Source organism: Phocoena phocoena, chromosome 5 (genome assembly GCF_963924675.1).
Source record: "Phocoena phocoena chromosome 5, mPhoPho1.1, whole genome shotgun sequence".
NCBI classification, from domain to species: Eukaryota; Metazoa; Chordata; class Mammalia; order Artiodactyla; family Phocoenidae; genus Phocoena; species Phocoena phocoena.
Genome location: NC_089223.1, coordinates 139,398,799 through 139,416,117, shown reverse-complemented (window position 1 = coordinate 139,416,117; position 17,319 = coordinate 139,398,799). Strand labels below are relative to the sequence as shown.

General features: G+C 62.6%; 3 protein-coding genes across 3 annotated transcripts in view; 2 read left to right on the top strand and 1 right to left on the bottom strand.

The window, feature by feature from the left end:
• PDE6B (phosphodiesterase 6B) overlaps positions 1–7,415 on the top strand; it is a 29,819-nt gene extending 22,404 nt beyond the window's left edge. Inside the window, exons 13-22 of the mRNA XM_065877946.1 lie at positions 710–817; positions 1,137–1,246; positions 1,480–1,567; positions 1,978–2,078; positions 2,320–2,427; positions 2,951–3,014; positions 3,316–3,390; positions 4,755–4,838; positions 5,952–6,108; positions 6,968–7,415. Of these exons, the coding sequence (XP_065734018.1) occupies positions 710–817; positions 1,137–1,246; positions 1,480–1,567; positions 1,978–2,078; positions 2,320–2,427; positions 2,951–3,014; positions 3,316–3,390; positions 4,755–4,838; positions 5,952–6,108; positions 6,968–7,029 (957 nt within the window). The 3' untranslated portion in view covers positions 7,030–7,415. The remainder of the gene's footprint in view (positions 1–709; positions 818–1,136; positions 1,247–1,479; positions 1,568–1,977; positions 2,079–2,319; positions 2,428–2,950; positions 3,015–3,315; positions 3,391–4,754; positions 4,839–5,951; positions 6,109–6,967) is intronic.
• Positions 7,416–8,793: 1,378 nt separating this feature from the next.
• Positions 8,794–10,215, bottom strand: ATP5ME (ATP synthase membrane subunit e). Its single transcript, XM_065878192.1, has 4 exons — positions 10,180–10,215; positions 9,816–9,870; positions 9,273–9,371; positions 8,794–8,813 (listed from the first exon to the last, which is right to left on the bottom strand). The coding sequence occupies exons 1-4, from the start codon at positions 10,213–10,215 to the stop codon at positions 8,794–8,796; spliced, it is 210 nt and encodes a 69-aa protein (XP_065734264.1).
• A 2,500-nt stretch (positions 10,216–12,715) lies between these two features.
• On the top strand, positions 12,716–17,010 carry MYL5 (myosin light chain 5). The gene is made up of 8 exons (XM_065877304.1): positions 12,716–12,780; positions 12,957–13,089; positions 14,286–14,393; positions 14,540–14,615; positions 15,418–15,522; positions 15,932–16,010; positions 16,521–16,569; positions 16,915–17,010. The coding sequence occupies exons 1-8, from the start codon at positions 12,716–12,718 to the stop codon at positions 17,008–17,010; spliced, it is 711 nt and encodes a 236-aa protein (XP_065733376.1).
• Positions 17,011–17,319: the final 309 nt, after the last annotated feature.

Sequence of the window (17,319 nt, the reverse complement as noted above, 5' to 3'; positions counted from 1 at the left end):
GGGGCACAGCCTTCCCAGCTGTGCTGCTTCCCTGTGGTTTTCCAGCTTCTGCCCTGCCTCCACCTTCACACCTCAGGGAGCATCTGCTTCCCCAAGGCCAAATGAGGGAACGGTCTTTCTCTATGCCCTGGAGAACAAGTGCAGCAGGCTGGCATTTTCTAAAGACATTGTACAAAAAACAAAGGGAAAACACAAAAGAAATAAACTGTAGAAAGTATTAACAGAATAAAAAATTTCCAAATAATTTCTGGCCCTAAAAACCACAGTGGAAGCGATGAGAGGCTCCCTTGGGCCCACGTTCTATTGTCCAGAGATAACTGCTCACCCTTCTGCCACCCCTCGGCCTCCGGACCTTCATCCACCATCCCCTTTCCCCCGTCACTGGGCCAGGTGCCCACACATCCTGCCCCATTCAGATACCCATGGCTGAAATGGACCTCGTCTTCTGAAATATCCCAGCCCCCTCTCCCGGGGTCCGTGTCTCAATCTGGAGCTTCGCAATAGGACGGAGGCCCAGATGCCCTGCTCTTGGCTTTGGCTCCACCCCTCCGGCTGCCTGCCACCCCGGGTGCACCCGGCAGGTGCCACCCATGAAAGGCCAGTGGTGGGGCGGGGACGGGACGTGGGCCTTTCCCACAGCTGTCAGCTGGGAGAGCGACGGTGGGACTGGGCGCTCGGTGCCTGGAGCCCACATCTCCGCCTCCCTCAGGTCTTGGTGCGGTTCCTGTTCTCCGTGAGCAAGGGGTACCGGAGAATCACCTACCACAACTGGCGCCACGGCTTCAACGTGGCCCAGACAATGTTCACGCTTCTCATGGTGCGTGGGTGCGGCGGGGGTGGGGAGAGGGCTCACCTGTCTGATCAGGGTGGTGAAGACCCTCCCACTTCCAAGGGCAGCACCCTAGGTGGTGGCTCATCCGCGTGGGAGGTGGGGGCCTTCAAGGGCAGAGGCCCCTCTGACTGGCGCACACCCCCAGCCCGGGAAGTGGGTGGAGAGCACGTGAGCTGGGAAGGGGCAGTGGGGTCGGGCCCAGCTCCCCGCCTCCCACGCCCCTGCCCCCACCCAGCAGAGCAGGGAGGCAAGGGCAGGCGAGGGTGCTCACGGGCTGCAGGATCGTGGGCTCCTGTCTCTGCAGACGGGCAAACTGAAGAGCTACTACACGGACCTGGAGGCCTTCGCCATGGTGACCGCCGGCCTGTGCCATGACATCGACCACCGGGGCACCAACAACCTGTACCAGATGAAGTAGGCGCGCTCCTGGGGCGCCCACGTGGCTGTGCGCTGGAGGCAGCCACAGCGTCCCCGGGGAGGGGCCTGCGGAGAGCTTGCCTCCCAGCAGAGCGGCTGGGGAGAGCGCTTGCCTCTGAGGGCCTGCTGCACCCACAGGGGTGCCCCTTCCTCATGGGGGGAGCTGGGGGCAAACAGGCTGCTCTGGGGCTCCTGACCACTGCTTGCTTTTCATTAAACCTCCGTGACAGATCCCAGAACCCTTTAGCCAAGCTCCATGGCTCCTCGATTTTGGAACGACATCACCTGGAGTTCGGGAAGTTCCTGCTCTCCGAGGAGGTGCGTGCCCTCCCTTTGCTCTCTTGCTGTATTTCCTGGCCGACTGACCTTCACTTGCACCCCCGGAACTCCACCGCCAGCGTCCACACCACACAGCTCTGGCACTGGAGAAGGGAGGCAGGCTTCGTGGTGGTGGCGATGGGGGTGATGGGACGGGCCTGGTGATTCCAGTTTGGAAATGCCCTCACGGGGGGTGGGGTGGGCTCAGGTCCCCGGAGTGTTGGGGGGGAGAAGGGGGGTGGGGGCCTCTCGGTGCAATGTGCGGCCACCTGGGCCTGGGGCCCATGACCCTTGGGTAGAAGCTGGCCAGCAACGCCAAGAGGGACAGACGGATGACCTCCAGGAGGGCTGGGGGAGGGGAAAGGACGGGGGGTGTGGGCACGCACCTGTGACCAGAGCCCTGCCTGCAGACCCTGAACATCTACCAGAACCTGAACCGGCGACAGCACGAGCACGTGATCCACCTCATGGACATCGCCATCATCGCCACAGACCTGGCGCTCTACTTCAAGTGGGTGCCACTGCCCGCCCGCCTGGTGGACACCACCAGGAGGCCCCACGGGGAGGGAGCCTGGCCGGGGGGCACCTGGGGCTCCAGGCAGACAGCCCGCCCCGGGGCCCCACAAAGCCTGCACTCCCCACCTTGGTTCCTCTCCTGGAAGGGCATGTGGGTTGAGATCAAGAAGGACGTGTGGTCCTGCGTGGCGTGAGGGGGCGGGGGTCGACTCCCTCCCTTTGTCCTTGGGGTTCAGGAAGAGGACGATGTTCCAGAAGATTGTGGATGAGTCCCAGAACTACGAGGACAGGAACAGCTGGGTGGAGTACCTCTCCCTGGAGACAACGCGCAAGGAGATAGTCATGTGAGTGCCGGGCGAAGCTTCCCCCGCAGGACCGGGAGCCCCAGGGCCCAGACGCTCCACAGCAGGAACAGCCCACTTCTCACAGCTTCAGTGCCTCCTACCAATGCTTCGCCTCGCCCGCTCTCCTTTCAGGGGAGCAGCAGTAGGACTTGGGGGTGGACAGGCCTTGTCCACAATTAAATACCGTGCTCACTTCATGAGCCTCCGTCCCTTCACCTGCAAAGTGCAGGTTCAGAACTGCGTCCAGCCCCAGGCCTGTTCCAGAGGTCCAATTAGGAAGTATGTGTAGATCACTGGTCCCCAAGAAGCACTTGCTGACCTTCCCGTCCCTGGCTGCCTAGGGAGAGGGGCGAGGAGATGGGGAGCGTAGGGGAGGCCTGGAGTGGTGTGCAGGGTAGCACCGTCCACTGCTGGAAGGACACTGGGACTTGGACCTGTGCCTCCACGGTCACTGGGCCTTGCAGAGGTGGAGGGGAAGGGGGGAGGCCAGTGTGGATGTGCCTGGAGCTCCGTCTGCCCACAGGGCCATGATGATGACGGCGTGTGACCTGTCTGCCATCACCAAGCCCTGGGAAGTCCAGAGCAAGGTCAGAGTCATGCGGGGCCCCAGACGTCTTGCCAGTCCTCACGGGGTTGCATCCAGGTGGAGCCTGGGATGCGGAAACAGAGCCATTCATCTGCAAGTAGTGCCGAGGGCTGCTGCCCAGCTCTGGGGCCCAGCCAGTGCCGCCACGGTGGAATGGGCTGCCGCACTCCCAACCTGAATAGTAGGGACACCAGAGTCTGGGGTGCAGAAGACCAAGGGCACCGGCCAACCTGACAGGATCTCAGGACAATATCTGACCATCACCGAATCCACAGCACGCCTGCCTTCCGTGTGCCTTTCAGGTCGCTCTGCTGGTGGCAGCTGAGTTCTGGGAACAAGGGGACCTGGAGAGGACGGTTCTGGATCAGCAGCCCATCGTGAGTGTTGCTTCCAGAATCCTCCATATACCCATCACGGTGCTTGGGAGCCTCGGACAGGGGACCCCCGGGGGTCTGGGGTCCTGGGATCTAACTCTCACTTTGTGGGGTCATGTGACATGAATCTGGTGAGAATTTAGCTGGGACCGAATCTGGGTAAATTGCGCAAAAGGCAGGGATTGGGTAAAACTGTGATGCCTGCAGTGATGGAAAGCCGTTGCCGAAGCTGCAGAGCCGGACTGTGGCTCACGACCGAAAGCCTCCACGGGTCCAGGCAGCTCTGCAGCGAGCCCTGCCCGGCCGTGAGCTGCTCCAGGAAGGCCCAGGGCGGGGCAGGCCTGGCCCGTGGGGAGAGAGCTGGTGGCTGGAGTCCAGGGCTCCCCCTGGCTGTGGCTGAGGCTGCAGGGAGGAGGGGGAGAGGAGGCGGGGACCGGGGGGTAGGGCTGTCCAGTACTGGAAGGACCCTGGGGCTTGGACCTGTGCGCACGGTCGCCAGGTCACAGGGGTCGCCAGGTCACAGGGGCGGAGGGGAGGGAGCGAGGCCCGTCTGGGCGTGACTGGAACTCAGTCTGCCTTCAGGGCTATAACGATGCCGGGACCTTCAGCTCAGCAATGTGGGGGTCAGGAACCTGTTGCTAGACCGAAGTGGCACCTGCATGGGGACAAGGACACGAGCATTACCCAACAATGGGCAGAAGAGATGGAGAGAGATTTTGTCTCACAAGCCAACTCCAGCCACTGAAGAGCTCTCTGAGCACCGGGCTGGGAAGGCTCTGGGGCCAGGCGCGGGCTGCAGGAAAGGGTGCCCTGACCAACTAGCAAGGTCTCTTGGGGGAAGGGCAGGCAGCCTGGCAGTCTCCTCCGGGCCAGGCCTCTAGGGTCCTGCATGGCTCACTCCAGCACGCCGAGCTCCAGACAGAGGCAACTCCGAGGAAGGGCCTGCCAGGAGGCAACCGGGGGTGGGGGTGGGGGAGGGGGATCCAGAGTCTGGACACCAAGGACAGCTCCTTCAAGAGCATGGGGGTTTGCCCCCTTGGGAGTCACGGCCCAGGCCTTGGGTCAGCACCATGGATAGCTCAAGGGGGGGGGGCGGAAGCTGGAGGAAGGGGCTCTGCGCTCCACGCCTGGCTGACGTGGCCTGAGCCCAGCGCTGCCTAGGGCAGCTCCCCAGAACGGGGCGGTGGGTCGGAAGGGAAGGGGCGTCCTGGCTTTCCCTTCCAAGGCCAGCTCATCCCCAGGGCGCTGCTCTGTTGTCTCCGTGGACAATTTCACCGAGCCGGGGTGGGGCTGAGTCCTGGGGGCTTGGGGAGGTGTCAGGCACGCCTGCCACCAGGTGCCTCACGGTGTCCCTGCTCCCCCACAAGCCGATGATGGACCGGAACAAGGCGGCCGAGCTCCCCAAACTGCAGGTCGGCTTCATTGACTTTGTGTGCACGTTCGTGTACAAGGTGAGCGTGGCGGCCCAGGGCCTGGCTGGGTTTGCAGGGGAGGGGCGGGGGATGGGCGGGGGGGTGCGGGGGGGACGGTGGCTCCCATCCCCCTTGAGTCTGCACTCGGAATCGAAATCCTCAGCGTCACCCCAAGGGGTCCCCTCCCCATCAGACCCCCAGTTTCTCCCTCCCAGAACGTCCTCCTGTTCACCTCGAGGTCGTACCTCAAATGTCCCTTCCCAAACCCCGGCTAAGGCGCCCCTGCCCAGGGCTGCACGCTGTTTTCAGGGCACTGACTGCAGTATACGTGCATTTGTGCAGTGTCTGCACCCTGGGGGGAGGGGGGTCCACGCAGCCCAGCAAACACCCGGGTACAGCCCAGTGACAGTGGACGCATGCCAAGGAGCTGGGACAGGTGCTGTGACATCAGCTCCAGGGACTGGCAAGGGAGGGAGGGGGCAGAGCCCTCCCGACTGACACACACCATGACGTCACAGGCCCCGCCCATCTTGGGGGGGCAGACCCCACACTCCGAGGTTTTCAGGTTGAGTTGAGTGACGTCCCTCCTGCCCCACTCCCCACCCCAGCCCCCGAGGTCTCACGCTTCCCTTTACCCCTTTACCGAAACACCAGCTCCCTTTTCTGCTCCCGCCAAGCGGGGGCTGTCAGTGCTGGGGAGGGAGGCGGGACCAGGGTGCACATGCCGGTCCTGAGGTGGTCACTGCCGGGGACCACCAGGCACTCCCCTCCCACTGCCTTCCCCACCTGCGTCCACCCACACAGCCTGCGGGCGTTCACACGCGTTCCTGGGCGAGCGTGGGCTGTGTGTGACATGCGATGTGCGTATGAGAGAGGGTGAAGGAGGCCCAAGACCTGCACGTCTGGGCCGCCTTCCCAGCCCCCCCTCTGCCAGGGGAACGTCCCTTCTGCTTTGATGCTTTCTACTCTATTCTTGGGGACCTCGCCCCACAGCTCCTGTTCTAACCTCAAGGACACAAACCCCCACGTCCTTCTCCCTTTTCAGGCCTCTGCTGGGCACGTGGCACCTCCATGCCCCAGCCCAGCCCAGCCCAGCCCAGCCCTCCCAGGAGCCGCTGGGGCTGTGGTCCGACTTCTCGGTTCCCTTTCCAGGAGTTCTCCCGCTTCCACGAGGAGATCCTGCCCATGTTCGACCGGCTGCAGAACAACAGGAAGGAGTGGAAGACCCTGGCCGACGAGTACGAGGTGAAGGTGAAGGCCCTGGAGGACGAGCAGAGGAAGGAGGCGGAGAGGACGGCGGCCAAAAAAGGTCTGCGCTCCACACCTGCCGCCGCCAAGACCACACAGCCGGGCCTCGGCCTGCGGGGGCGGGCACGAGGCAACAGAGTTCAACCCGGAGAAAAGCCAGCCTTCAGGAGGCCCTGTGGTCGGCGCACCACGGCTCCTGGCTGCACAGGGCACAGGCGGCCACGTGGGGAGGCCCATCCCACAGGAACAGCCCTGCTGATTCAGCGTAGCTGGCGAGCACGGGGGCGCGCTTGGGGTCCTAGCCGGGGACTCAGGAGGGAAGTAACTGAGTGTTACTTCCTCTATAAAAGGGAGCAAAGCCACGCTGAAATATCGTGAACTCTTTTTTTTTTTTTTTTTTTTTTTTTTTTTTTTTTTTCGTGAACTCTTAACAGCTCCTCTGTTCCATAATCAATCAGCAGTGCCCTCTTAAGGACTCAGAAACTCTACCTACGCTCCCACGCCAGCTTCAGAGATAAAGAGCAGACACATAGAAAATGACAGGAAGCGAGCTAGGAGTCAGCGCGCGGTGTCCTTCCCTGCGCCGCTGCACTTGTTCACCTTCACCCTGCACTGCGGGAGCGTGGCTCTATTGGAACCACTCAGCGCGCCCCCCAAATCAGAACCTGTGAGCTGCTGCCTTGGTTTTTGCTTGCGCTCTGGGACTTTTGTCGCCATTCCCTGAAATGTCCCGCAGGGGAGGGAACCAATAGAAACAAGCCAGCTTCAGAGGCCCAGGCTGGAGCATCACCAAGGGCTAAACTAGTAACTGCTGGGCTAATCGGCTTGTCTCTGCCCTTCCTCCTGCAGGGTGTGTGGAGGGGAGGAGCTTGGCGCGCCCGTTTCTCACTCACCGCTCACCATCCTGTCTTCTCTTGCAGCCGGCACAGAAGTTTGCAACGGCGGCCCGGCACCCCAGTCTTCCACCTGCTGCATCCTGTGAGCCGGTCAGCGGGCCCCCTGCCCCCTCACCCGACTGGGGCTGTGCCTCTAACCACTGGTACAAGAGCTTAAGAAGCCTGAGAAAACAGCTGAAGACCATTTTGGATATTTTCAATTTAAGGTTTGTGTGTTTACGAACCAAAGCCAACCATGAATGGTCTGAACGGTACAGCCCACCTTACACTCACCCACATTCTGGATGCACAGTAATGCCACCAAGATCTTCAAAAAGGGTCTGTAAACTGTGTGTCTAAAAGCACCGGGTGAATATGTTCACACTGCACGTGTATCTATGTATATATGGGTGGAGAAATGGATACATAGATGCCAATTCCCATCTGGTCTAGGAAGAAATGCATGCACAAAAATTGAGAATAAAATCAAAAGAAAACACACTGCCCTTTTTTTACTTGGTGGAGGACGCTCATTTGTGACCAACCGCAAAATCCTGCCAGAAAGGTCCAGGCTGCGAGAACAGCAGTGATCAGACGTGAGCGATCCGTGCAAACATAATCTGTAACGAACGCTGCCCGGGAGCTGCTCTGGACCGCGCTGACGGACCAGCGCCGGTGGCCTGCCCAAGTCCTCCTGCACCACTGAGGTTTCCTTCATGGGAGCAACCATATGCCTCCAAGGACCTAATTAATGGTTCTGAGCCGGGAAGAAAAGCGAGTCAGACCCGAATGGGGCAATGCAAAACTCACGCTTGAAATGGGTCCTAAATTACCTGATAGAAATTAAGGACCTTTAGCTCATAACGTTAGCTCCAAAGCAAATGTTTCCAGATACTGGAAACTCTTCTTGGCTGCAGCCTTGGCCAGAACTGCAAGGCCAAATGAGTTGTTTTAAGGCCGGTTCAAGATGCTGCCCTCTGCCAGCACTCCCGGCGGGGGTGGGGGGTCGGGGGGGATGGACACGCCCCACAAAACCTTCAGCTCACAGTGGCACCTGGGGCTCCTCCAGATTCCCAGGGGGACCAGTGCCAGCTACCCACCAACCTCACGATACCCCAGGGCGTGTGCACCATCACGCACTCCAGCCTCACCTTAACTGAAAACAGGGCTGTACGCCGCTTCTCACCTTCTCCTCACGTTTGCAGATGAACCCGTTTGACAAATAAACTGGGGCTCTAAGCCTAGGCAATCTGCTCCTGGCACAAAACCGGGAACAGCAACTTCTGACACCAGGCCTGGGGATGAAAGGCCACAGCCACCAGGGGTGGAGTCTGCCGTCTGCTCAGGCACAAAGGCCTAAGCCCCCTGAACACCTAGCTGCACCCCAGCCTGGTCCTCAGGAGGCCACATCCCCTCCCTGGGGTCAAGGGGAGAACGTGCAGGAGGGCGATGGAGATCCAGGTCCCAACCATAAAGGCATCAGGCCATCTCCACCCCCACCATCTGCAAAGCCTGCCCCTCCCCTGCCCATCCAAGGGTCTGGGCCAGGCTCGGAGCACAGAAGACCAAGCAGTGCTCACAACGCCTGGCCAGCTGTGTCTCCGCTACAGACTGCATCCTTTGGCCTCCACCACAGATACCCCGGAGCAGGCGATGGAGGTTCTGTGCATCCCGCCCGGTTTATGCACTGGTCACTGACTGGTTCTTCTGGAATCCCTCCCCACCCACACCCCACATAACCTGAGAAGGTAGGAACACAACTGCTGAGTCTGAGTCCAGAAACCAAACAACCGAGGACAATAAAGGGAAGTCAGAGAATCACACAGTACAGGAGGCTTTATTCATCCACACTGCTCCGGGGAAAGGCGGGCTCACTTTAATATGCTGTCCTCTTGGGCTGAAAGATTGGAAGGAAAACAGACGCGCCATTACACACTCGGGCCATCCAAAGGGCCCACTTTCGACGCGTGGCGTTAAACCACCCAGTATCTCACTCCGTGGTGGGCCTGGCTATGCCCTGCTGCACTCCCAGCCTGGGCCTTCCTCACCCCTGCCCGTCCTGACCGCAAGCTGCCGCCGCAGGCAGGGAGAGGTGAGCCTGGTTCTGGTCCTGGGGCCTCGCTGAGGGTGGCTGACAGTTCACGCCCAAGGCCTCACTAAAGGGAGTTAGCACCATGCACCCCCAACACCCACAGCTGCTCTCCCTCCCACTCCCCCAGAAGAGGACCCAGGGGCCAGCAGGGACCAAGACAGCGGCCCTTCCCCTCCACTGTGGGGCTCATCTGGACCAGCAGCTGTTTCTGGAAATGCGGGTGGAGAGCAAATCCACGAGGTTCGGCAGCACGAGTACCTTCTGCCAGTTCTCTCTCAATGCGCCTCTGCTCATCCTGCTTCTTCTTCTCCTCGGCTGCTATCCTCCTCTCCTCCTCTGCCCGGGGTTTCAGGTAATCTGTTAAAGGAAAGGGAAAGGGAGGGATGATATCAGTGAACTTTTTCACCGACGCACTGAGTAAAAGGAACTCAGTGCACAAGCAAAGTCATCTTCAAGTGCACCGTGAACGCCAGAGATACCTGTTTTACCTAGATATGCGTAAAGGCCTGACACTCACTCCTCAACACAGAGCCCCACCCGGAGGGCAGCTACAGGGTCCCCGCTGCCACCCCGGGCGTCTTGCCGCCCCTCACTCAGGTCTCTGTGCTGCAAGAGGCTGCCCGACCAAACTACACGCCTGCCGCGGCGGCGCTCAAGGGTCCAGCCCGCTCGGGTTTCTGGGTCCGGCGCCTCCCGCCCTGCCCCCTCTCCTGCCCGGCACCCGGGACCCCGCACCGTCGTCGAGAAGCCCCGTGAGCGCCCCGTGGGCTGGGACGGCTTTATACGCCCGTGGTCACTCACCGTAGCGCTTGGCTCCGTAAACCACGCCGAGGAACAAGGCGGAGTAACGGCCGAGCTGCGGGGAAAGGGCGGTCAGGACCGGCGGAGCGGAACCGGGGTCCGGGGGCTTTCTCAGCCCGCGGGGGGTCCCGGGCGCGGGGGACGCGTGCGGGGAAGGGGGGGCTCGCACCCGCGGCGTCTGGGGCCGATGCGGGGGGCGGGGGAAAATCGCAGCCTCCGGGTCGGGGCGCGGGGGCGGGGTGAGAGAGGGGTGGTTGTCCTGCCGAGCGGAGGCCGGGCCGGAGGTCTCGAGCTCCGCGGAGTCGCTCACGCGCGGGCCTACGCGAAGCCGAGCACCCGGCCGCGGCCGCGAAACCTGGTTCACCTTGATGAGCGGAGAGACCTGCACTGGCGGAACCATCTTGCCCGTGACCTTCGCGCCGGAAGCACAACGCGGACCGAGGAGGACGCTCCAAGGGCCCGGAAAACATTGGAGACGCAGAAGCTCACCCGGGTGGGCGCATGCGCCGTCAGCAGCGAGAAGGCGCCGGAGCCGCCCCCTGGCGGCCGGAGGGAGAACGGCGCGCGCACCCGTTCGCGGAGGGTTGACGTCACCAGGCGCGCGGCTCGCGACTGGCTCCGCATGCGCAGTGGCCCAGGCGGCACGTGCTTGTTCCCCAGAGCGGGTGCGACCCTTCCAGGCACTGACGTTTTCGGACCAGGTTGAGCACACATCGAGGCCCGCACACCACAGGTACAAATATTTGAAAAGTATAAGTCCACATTACAAAGTGCGAAATAGAGTTCTCGCTATTCTCCTTCCCTGGGCTGTCCCGCCCCGCCCACTGCTGCAGGGCGGCCCCAGCCACGCCGAGGCTAGTCCAGGCCCGCAGCAGCCCCAGGCCAGCCCAGAGGACAGCCCAGGAAGGGGCTAGAGGCTCTGGGCAGGGAATCCGGGGTCCGGGTACAAAATGTAACCTGAGTGCAGGCCGGCTCCCAGCAGAGAGGGGTGGCTGTGGCCGGCCCCTCTGGGCTCACAGAGAGGCCAGGCCGACCATGTGGCCTCCGAGTCGCTTCCCAGGACCGCACTGCCTGGGGTGCCCCCTCCTGCCACCCCCACCCCCGGTCCCAGACCCAGCCCCCCGGCAGAGCTAGAGTTTCCTCACCCTAGGAGCCTCTCCAGCAGAAGGGGGCTCAGGTCTTCCTGAGAAGGCCACCCTAGCAGAACCTGCTCCCTGGGTCTCCCCGACTCCGGCCCTCAGGATCATGGAGCCCCAAGCTTCAAGGTTCACATCAGATAGGTCCTCGCTCACTTCTGCTGCCCTCTGTTGGGGAGGCAGGGGTTGCACTGGTGGGGTACTCTGGCCCCCTCAGAGGAGAAGACTGTCTCCCCCAGATCTGTGGTCAGCCCCAGCGAAGACACAGCTGACCAAGACCAGGTGTGCAAAGAGGCTGCCCAGAGATGGGCAGTGGTGGCCGGACAGCCTCCCAACTGAGCCTGCTGCGCTGACACATGGTTCCCATGGCAACGGGGCTTGGGGGTCTGGTGGTAGGACCACCCATGCCTTGGGCCCTGTGCTGCTCCAGGCATAAACTCCCGGAGAACCAGGGCTCGGGGCTCACAAGCATCCCTGCTCCACTGCTAGGGGAGATCACTTCCGATTCTAAAGAGAATAGAATGCAGGGACAAAAATTCCAGGGCGCACAGAATGCGCTCAGTAAATCTGCACCAAGGGGAAGCCCCTCGGCAGCCACCAGGGGCCTGAGCAGACCCTGCTCCGTCTCCATTTGCTGGGGAGTCCTGGCTCTGGGCCTTCCACTGGGAAGCTAGTAAATCACCTGTGCTGTTTCCTGGGCTGGGAGTGGGAACGCCAAGGTGGATCCTACAGGGCAGCTGGGCTCTTTTCTGAACCCTCTGAGGACTCCTGCCTGACACCCATCCTCTGTGGCCTCTGGGGGGCCTGGGGTGGGGGGAGGGCCTCTTGACCCACCCCCTCCCCACTCATTCATTCCCAAGGAAGCTGTAGGCACACATTGACTCCACAAGGCACAAAGTAACCCTCCTCCACCACCCACATGCTGTGTCAATGCTGAGCACCACCCCTCCACCTCCATCTTGCCCTGGAGCAGCCAGGCAGATGACCTCAGGTGGCAAATGTGTTTTCCCTTCCCTGGATTTTAAAATAAACCAGATTCCTCAGCAACTCATTTTTCCAGAATCAAAAATAAATTTCTCTGGGGCTGAAGGTGGGGCCAGAGTGCTGGTGGGGGGACCACATACCAGTAGCTTCCACGGTGCCGGGGGGAGTGGCGGCCAGCGGAGGGCACGCACAGGCCCAGGAACACACGTTTACGGAAACCGTCCAGGGAACCCCTGAAGCTGGGAAGACCCACATTGGCCCGGAGTCCTTCCTGGGGACGTCGGGGTGGGGTCGGGGCGGGGGCATCCAACCTGGCTCAGGACGCAGGGGCTGCCTGCTGACACCCCTGCACCTGTCAGGGCAGCTGTCCGTGCTGAGTCCCGATATTCTCCCAGGAGCCAGGCTCTGTGGCTATCTTTAGAGCTGTGCTCAGACCGAGGCCGGCCGCAGGACACCTCCCCAGGGGCTCAGCTAGCCTCCTCCGGCCCTCCCCAAGCCTGGGCCTCCTGAGCACAGACCCCACGGGCCTAGCCCTCTCTCGGTGTGCTGTTCCCCACTCCCGCAGCCCAGCCAAGGTCCGTCCCGGCGTCGCACCTAGACCCGCCTGGCTGGGAGTGATGGGGTCCCCGAGCAGCCCAGGCCCAGGTGTCCCACATCGGTCACACATTAGCCCTCCAGGGGTCCTCCAGACAGAGCCACCAGGAGCCCCCAGGTCCCTCCAGGCGGGTCACGCATCCCCAGCCAGGTTCCTCAAATGGTGAGCTGGCCCTGGGATCGCGGATGGCAGCACCTCAGCAGCACCACGTGATGGAGGGTGTGTGCCCCTCGCCTTCCAGCCGCAGCAGGTGCTGTGTGGCTCGGAGATGTGCCCCTGAGGACCCCCACCCAGTGATTGCAGCTCATCCCAACCCCACCCAGACCTGGCCCCGGAGGCTCAGAAAACTTGTTCTCCAGGTATGAAACCACCGTGGAATTCCATCTGCCCACTTCATCCGCCCACTGGCCTCCTCCTCCTGTTCAGCCTGCAGACCCACCACCCCCACCCCTTCCTGCCACTAACTCTGCACTTCCCCACCATCAAGGACCAGGGCATCTTCTCCCTGGCTCTGTGGTGGCCTCCAACATCTGGCACCACCAACGGGCACCTGGGCCAGGTCCCCTCCCCAGACTCTGCCCCTGGGGCCATGCTGTAGCAGGAAGATCTGGCTGAGTGCTGGGCCCAGCCCAGCCCACATGGGCCATCCTCTATCCCAGAAATGTCATCCCCCTCTGAGGGCCAGGCAAGGAGCTCCCTGCCGTGGAGACAGGAGGGCTGGCCCCAGGGCTGGGGTCAGGGCCTGGGACGTCTCTGCCACCAAGGCGGGGAGGCAAGGGCAGACAGACATACTCAGGGAGCGCTTGCCGACTGGCCACCAGAGTGTGTGCAAGTCTGGGAACGGTGCCCCTTCCTCTGGTTCCCGCAGTCCCCAGGCCCTTGACCCATGTGCAGGTCACCCCAGAGATGCACAGAACACAGACTCCAGGGTAGGGGGCAGGTGGGGAGGTGCCTGAAGGCCAGGGGCCTATTGGGCCAGCAGGATGGGGGCGTCTGACTCACTGCTGGCTGCCAAAGCTCGCTCTGCAGTTGTCCAGTCCCCCGGGTAGCCCTGAGCCTGTCCTTGTAGGGAGTGGCAGCCGGAGTCTGAGCTGTCCTGGGGGACTCGGTAAGAGCTTAAGACGGACGACCTCAGCAGGGAGGGCACAGACCGTTGCATCAGGCAGACCCAGGCATGGTGAGTGTGCTGTGTGTACACACATAGGTGTGTCTGTACCTGATGTGCACGTGGGACCGTGTGGATGGGTGTGTATGCACGTGTCACACGCATGAGTGTGTTTTGCCTGATTACGTGTGCACACAAGTTGAGTTTGTGCACATGTGTGAGGGTCTGTGTGTGCTGGGGTTTGGGGGAGATCTGTGCCCTATGAAAGCCCTGGTGACAGCCTGGGGCTGGAAGGTGGGGGTCCTGGCCTTCACCCTAGTGGGATCCCCAGAACAAGCCCTTCCACCTTCTGGCCGCCAGCACGGTTCATTTGCTCCCTGGTCCTCCTGGCTGGACTGCAGACTGAGCAGGGCATAGTTCAGGGTGAACCCTGGGTGCTGTGCTCTGTCAGGGGCCCCCCACGGGTCCCTCTGACCATGCCAAGCACGGGCAGCTGCCCCAGCCCAGGGACACGGGCTTGGGGCCCCCTGGAGCCCCAGATGCCACGGTGCACCCATCCCTCTGCATAAAGTCTCCTCAAATGCCTGGCTGCCCCCAAGGAGACCCTCGGGCAGGCTAGGGGACCCTGAGCCTTGGTGTTCTCATCTCAGGCCAGCAGGAAGGCCAAGAAGAAGGAGGGGGGAGCCCTGCGGGCCCAGAGGGCGTCATCCAATGTCTTCTCCAACTTTGAGCAGACCCAGATCCAGGAGTTCAAGGAGGTGAGGCCCTGCTCTTGTACCGGGAACCCCTCCACCCAGAAGCTCATACCTGAGGGGTCCCCTGGGAAGTGTAACGCAGGTGACAAGACCCTCGATCCAGAGCCAGGAAAGGGGGTGCAGCCTGGTGAACCTGGCCTCGGTTTCAGGCGTTCACACTCATGGACCAGAACCGAGACGGCTTCATTGACAAGGAGGACCTGAAGGACACCTACGCCTCCCTGGGTATGTGCCCCGGGGGCAGAACTCCAGCACAGCACCCTGACTCCCCCGCCCTCCGGCTCCAGTCCCAGAGAGCCTCGCTCCGCTCCTGGGCCTTAAAGCCTGACCTGACTTCCCATGGGCTCTGAGGGGGAGGGGGGCCTCTCCTGGGGAGAAATTCCCCTCTAGTTTGACCAGGGCAGGCAGAGGGCATCACAGGGCGGGTGGCACAACCCAAGCATGGGCGTCCCAGAGCCGGAGACGGTAAAGAGCTCGAGGAAGGCGCTGCTGCCCCCGCGCGGCGGAGGCTGGCACTCCCACCCCCGGCACGGTCAGGAGGCCCAGGAGTGCAGCTGGCAGAGGACACAGAGACCCACCAGAGGCTCGTCCTTCGCAGGCGTCACGGCCCAGCCTGCAGCTCTGCCTCCCTCCCCACCTGGGGACGGCTGTCCTCAGCCTGAGGCGGCCCTGCCCTTGGAGCTGGGCGGGGGGCAGGCTGGTTTCTACCTGGGGGGTGCCCCCTCACACCCAGGTAACAGATCACAGGCCTTCCGGCTTCTCTTCCCCACTCAGTCCACCTCCTGGGGCTGGGGTTTGGGGCTCTGCTGACCCTCAGAACCTGTATCCATCCACCATGCCTGGGCCAAGGGTGCCTGCACTGACTCACCTCCCTCTCTCCGGTCGCCCCATCTTTGTTCTGGGGTTGCCTGGAGAATGATGGAGGGGGGTGGCCCCGTGGGGCACCTATTCGGACCACAAGGCAGCCAGGGCGGGCGACACTCCTGCCCTGTGACCCCCCCCGCCCCACCCCTGACGTGTGCAACAGGCAAAACCAACGTCAAGGAAGAGGAGCTGGACGCCATGCTCAGGGAGGCCTCAGGGCCCATCAACTTCACCATGTTCCTGAACATGTTTGGGGAGAAGCTGAGCGGTGAGTGCGGGCCAGCCCACAGGTCTGCCAGCGCAGCGTGTGCGCTTACGTGGTTCCAGGCACTTAGAGATCCACACGTCTCACCTAAAAACCCAAATTTGCAGATCCCTTGAAAAGCCCCAGGACCTGGCATTCTGGGACCCACATCTGTGGGGCCCTGTCAGTCCCCCAGGGTGGGTGAGCTGACAGCCCAAACCCAACTCTTCGCCCACTGATGGGGGCCTCTGTCCCTCACTGGGAACTCGCCCAGCTCTGGGCCTAGCGGGACCCAAGGGACCCCGAGAACAGTACCCCTGGGGTGGGAGCTGAGGGTCTCCCAGGTGCTCAGAGTGGGAAGGCCATTCAGGGCACTGAGTGGGCAAGGGCGTGGACCCCAAGTCGCCCAGGACTCAAGGCCTCCTGTGGGCAGGCACGGATGCCGAGGAGACCATCCTCAACGCATTCAAGATGCTGGACTCCGACGGCAAAGGCAGCATCAACAAGGACTAGTGAGTGTGGCCGCAGGCGCCCGGGCGTCACCAGGGTAGGAGGGGTGCCAACCGCCCCACCCCGCTTTCAGGTCCTGATTGGCCTGCCCGGGATCCTGAGTCCCTCAGGGTACCCGAGGGCCGGATCAGCCCTACCCACACGGGGCCAGTGGTCACTGCCTTTCAGTGCCATCGCTGGGTCTTTAGCCCCTCTGGGGGCTACTTCAGCCAGGCACCGTGAACGGACCTATTCGGTGCGCCAGGCACTGGCCCCCAGGGGCATGGGGGTCAGGGAAGGCTCCCTGTGGGCACCCCCCCACCCCACCCCAGTGCCCAGGACTCACCCGGAGCCAGGCTCCCAAGAGGCATCTGCCCTGTGAGCGGCTGGGATTGAAGGGGGGGCACACCCACCTCGGAGCAGCGCTGTCCCCCCATGTGGACCCGTCACGGGGCTCCCCCGGGGCCACCCCTCCAGTCAGGGCCATGCCTGCTCCAGAGCAGCCTAACTTGGCCCCTCCCTCCCGTCCTCAGTATCAGGCGGCTGCTCATGTCCCAGGCCGACAGGATGACTGCTGAGGAGGTCTGTCCCCTCGCCCCACCCCACCCCCGTCCCCAAGGCCCTCTGTGGAGCCCAAGCATGGCTCTCGGGGCTCTGGGGGCTCAAGAAGGGGAGGTGCCTCAGCCCCCAGAGGCTGCAGCCTTGGGGAGGGTGGGACGCCCGGTGTCCAGGAAGGGAGACACCCGCCCCGGCCCCAACCCTTGCTCTGCAGGGTCTCCCCCCAACTTCCTTCCCCCCAAGCACAGAAACAAGAAGGAGCCTGGAGTCCAGTTCCTGTAATTAATTCACCTGCTGGCTGCGGCCTCGGGGACCCTCCCACTCCCTCCCACCCCTGCCTGGGCCTCACGACCCCCACCAAACTCGCAGGTTGACCAGATGTTCCAGTTCTCCACCATCGACGCTGCAGGCAACCTGGACTACAAGGCACTGAGCTACGTGCTCACCCACGGGGAGGCGGAGTGAGGGGCACCCCTCCCGCACTGGGGCGCAGCCAGTTCAATAAATGCAAACCCACAAACTGGCCTGCGAGTGTCTCTTTCTGGGGGAGAAGGTGCCCCCCTGGGGGTGGGAGTGTCCTTGGGGGTAGGAGGGTCTTCAGGGGGTGGGAGCGTCTGCGTGGGGCCCACCCTCTGCTTCCGGCCCAGCCTGGCCCCACCTGCTCTCCCCACCTGTGCTCGCGCCTGGCTGGGGGGCTGCTCATTCAGGGCTCAGCAGAGGTTGAGCATGGCTCTGGGATAGGCTCCTTCAAGGAAGGCCTTCCCCACACCTGTC

What these genes read in the sequence shown, in the direction of transcription:
- ATP5ME (XM_065878192.1), bottom strand. Translation starts at nt 10,215, where the DNA reads ATGGTTCCGCCAGTGCAGGTCTCTCCGCTCATCAAG. An exon ending in AGGTCTCTCCGCTCATCAAG is followed by an intron (nt 9,871 to 10,179) that starts GTGAACCAGGTT and finishes CTTTCCCCGCAG; the next exon opens with CTCGGCCGTTACTCCGCCTT. An exon ending in TGAGAGAGAACTGGCAGAAG is followed by an intron (nt 8,814 to 9,272) that starts GTACTCGTGCTG and finishes TTTCAGCCCAAG; the next exon opens with AGGACAGCATATTAAAGTGA.
- MYL5 (XM_065877304.1), top strand. Translation starts at nt 12,716, where the DNA reads ATGGCAGCACCTCAGCAGCACCACGTGATGGAGGGTGTGTGCCCCTCG. An exon ending in AGATCCAGGAGTTCAAGGAG is followed by an intron (nt 14,394 to 14,539) that starts GTGAGGCCCTGC and finishes CCTCGGTTTCAG; the next exon opens with GCGTTCACACTCATGGACCA. An exon ending in GGCAGCATCAACAAGGACTA is followed by an intron (nt 16,011 to 16,520) that starts GTGAGTGTGGCC and finishes TCCCGTCCTCAG; the next exon opens with TATCAGGCGGCTGCTCATGT.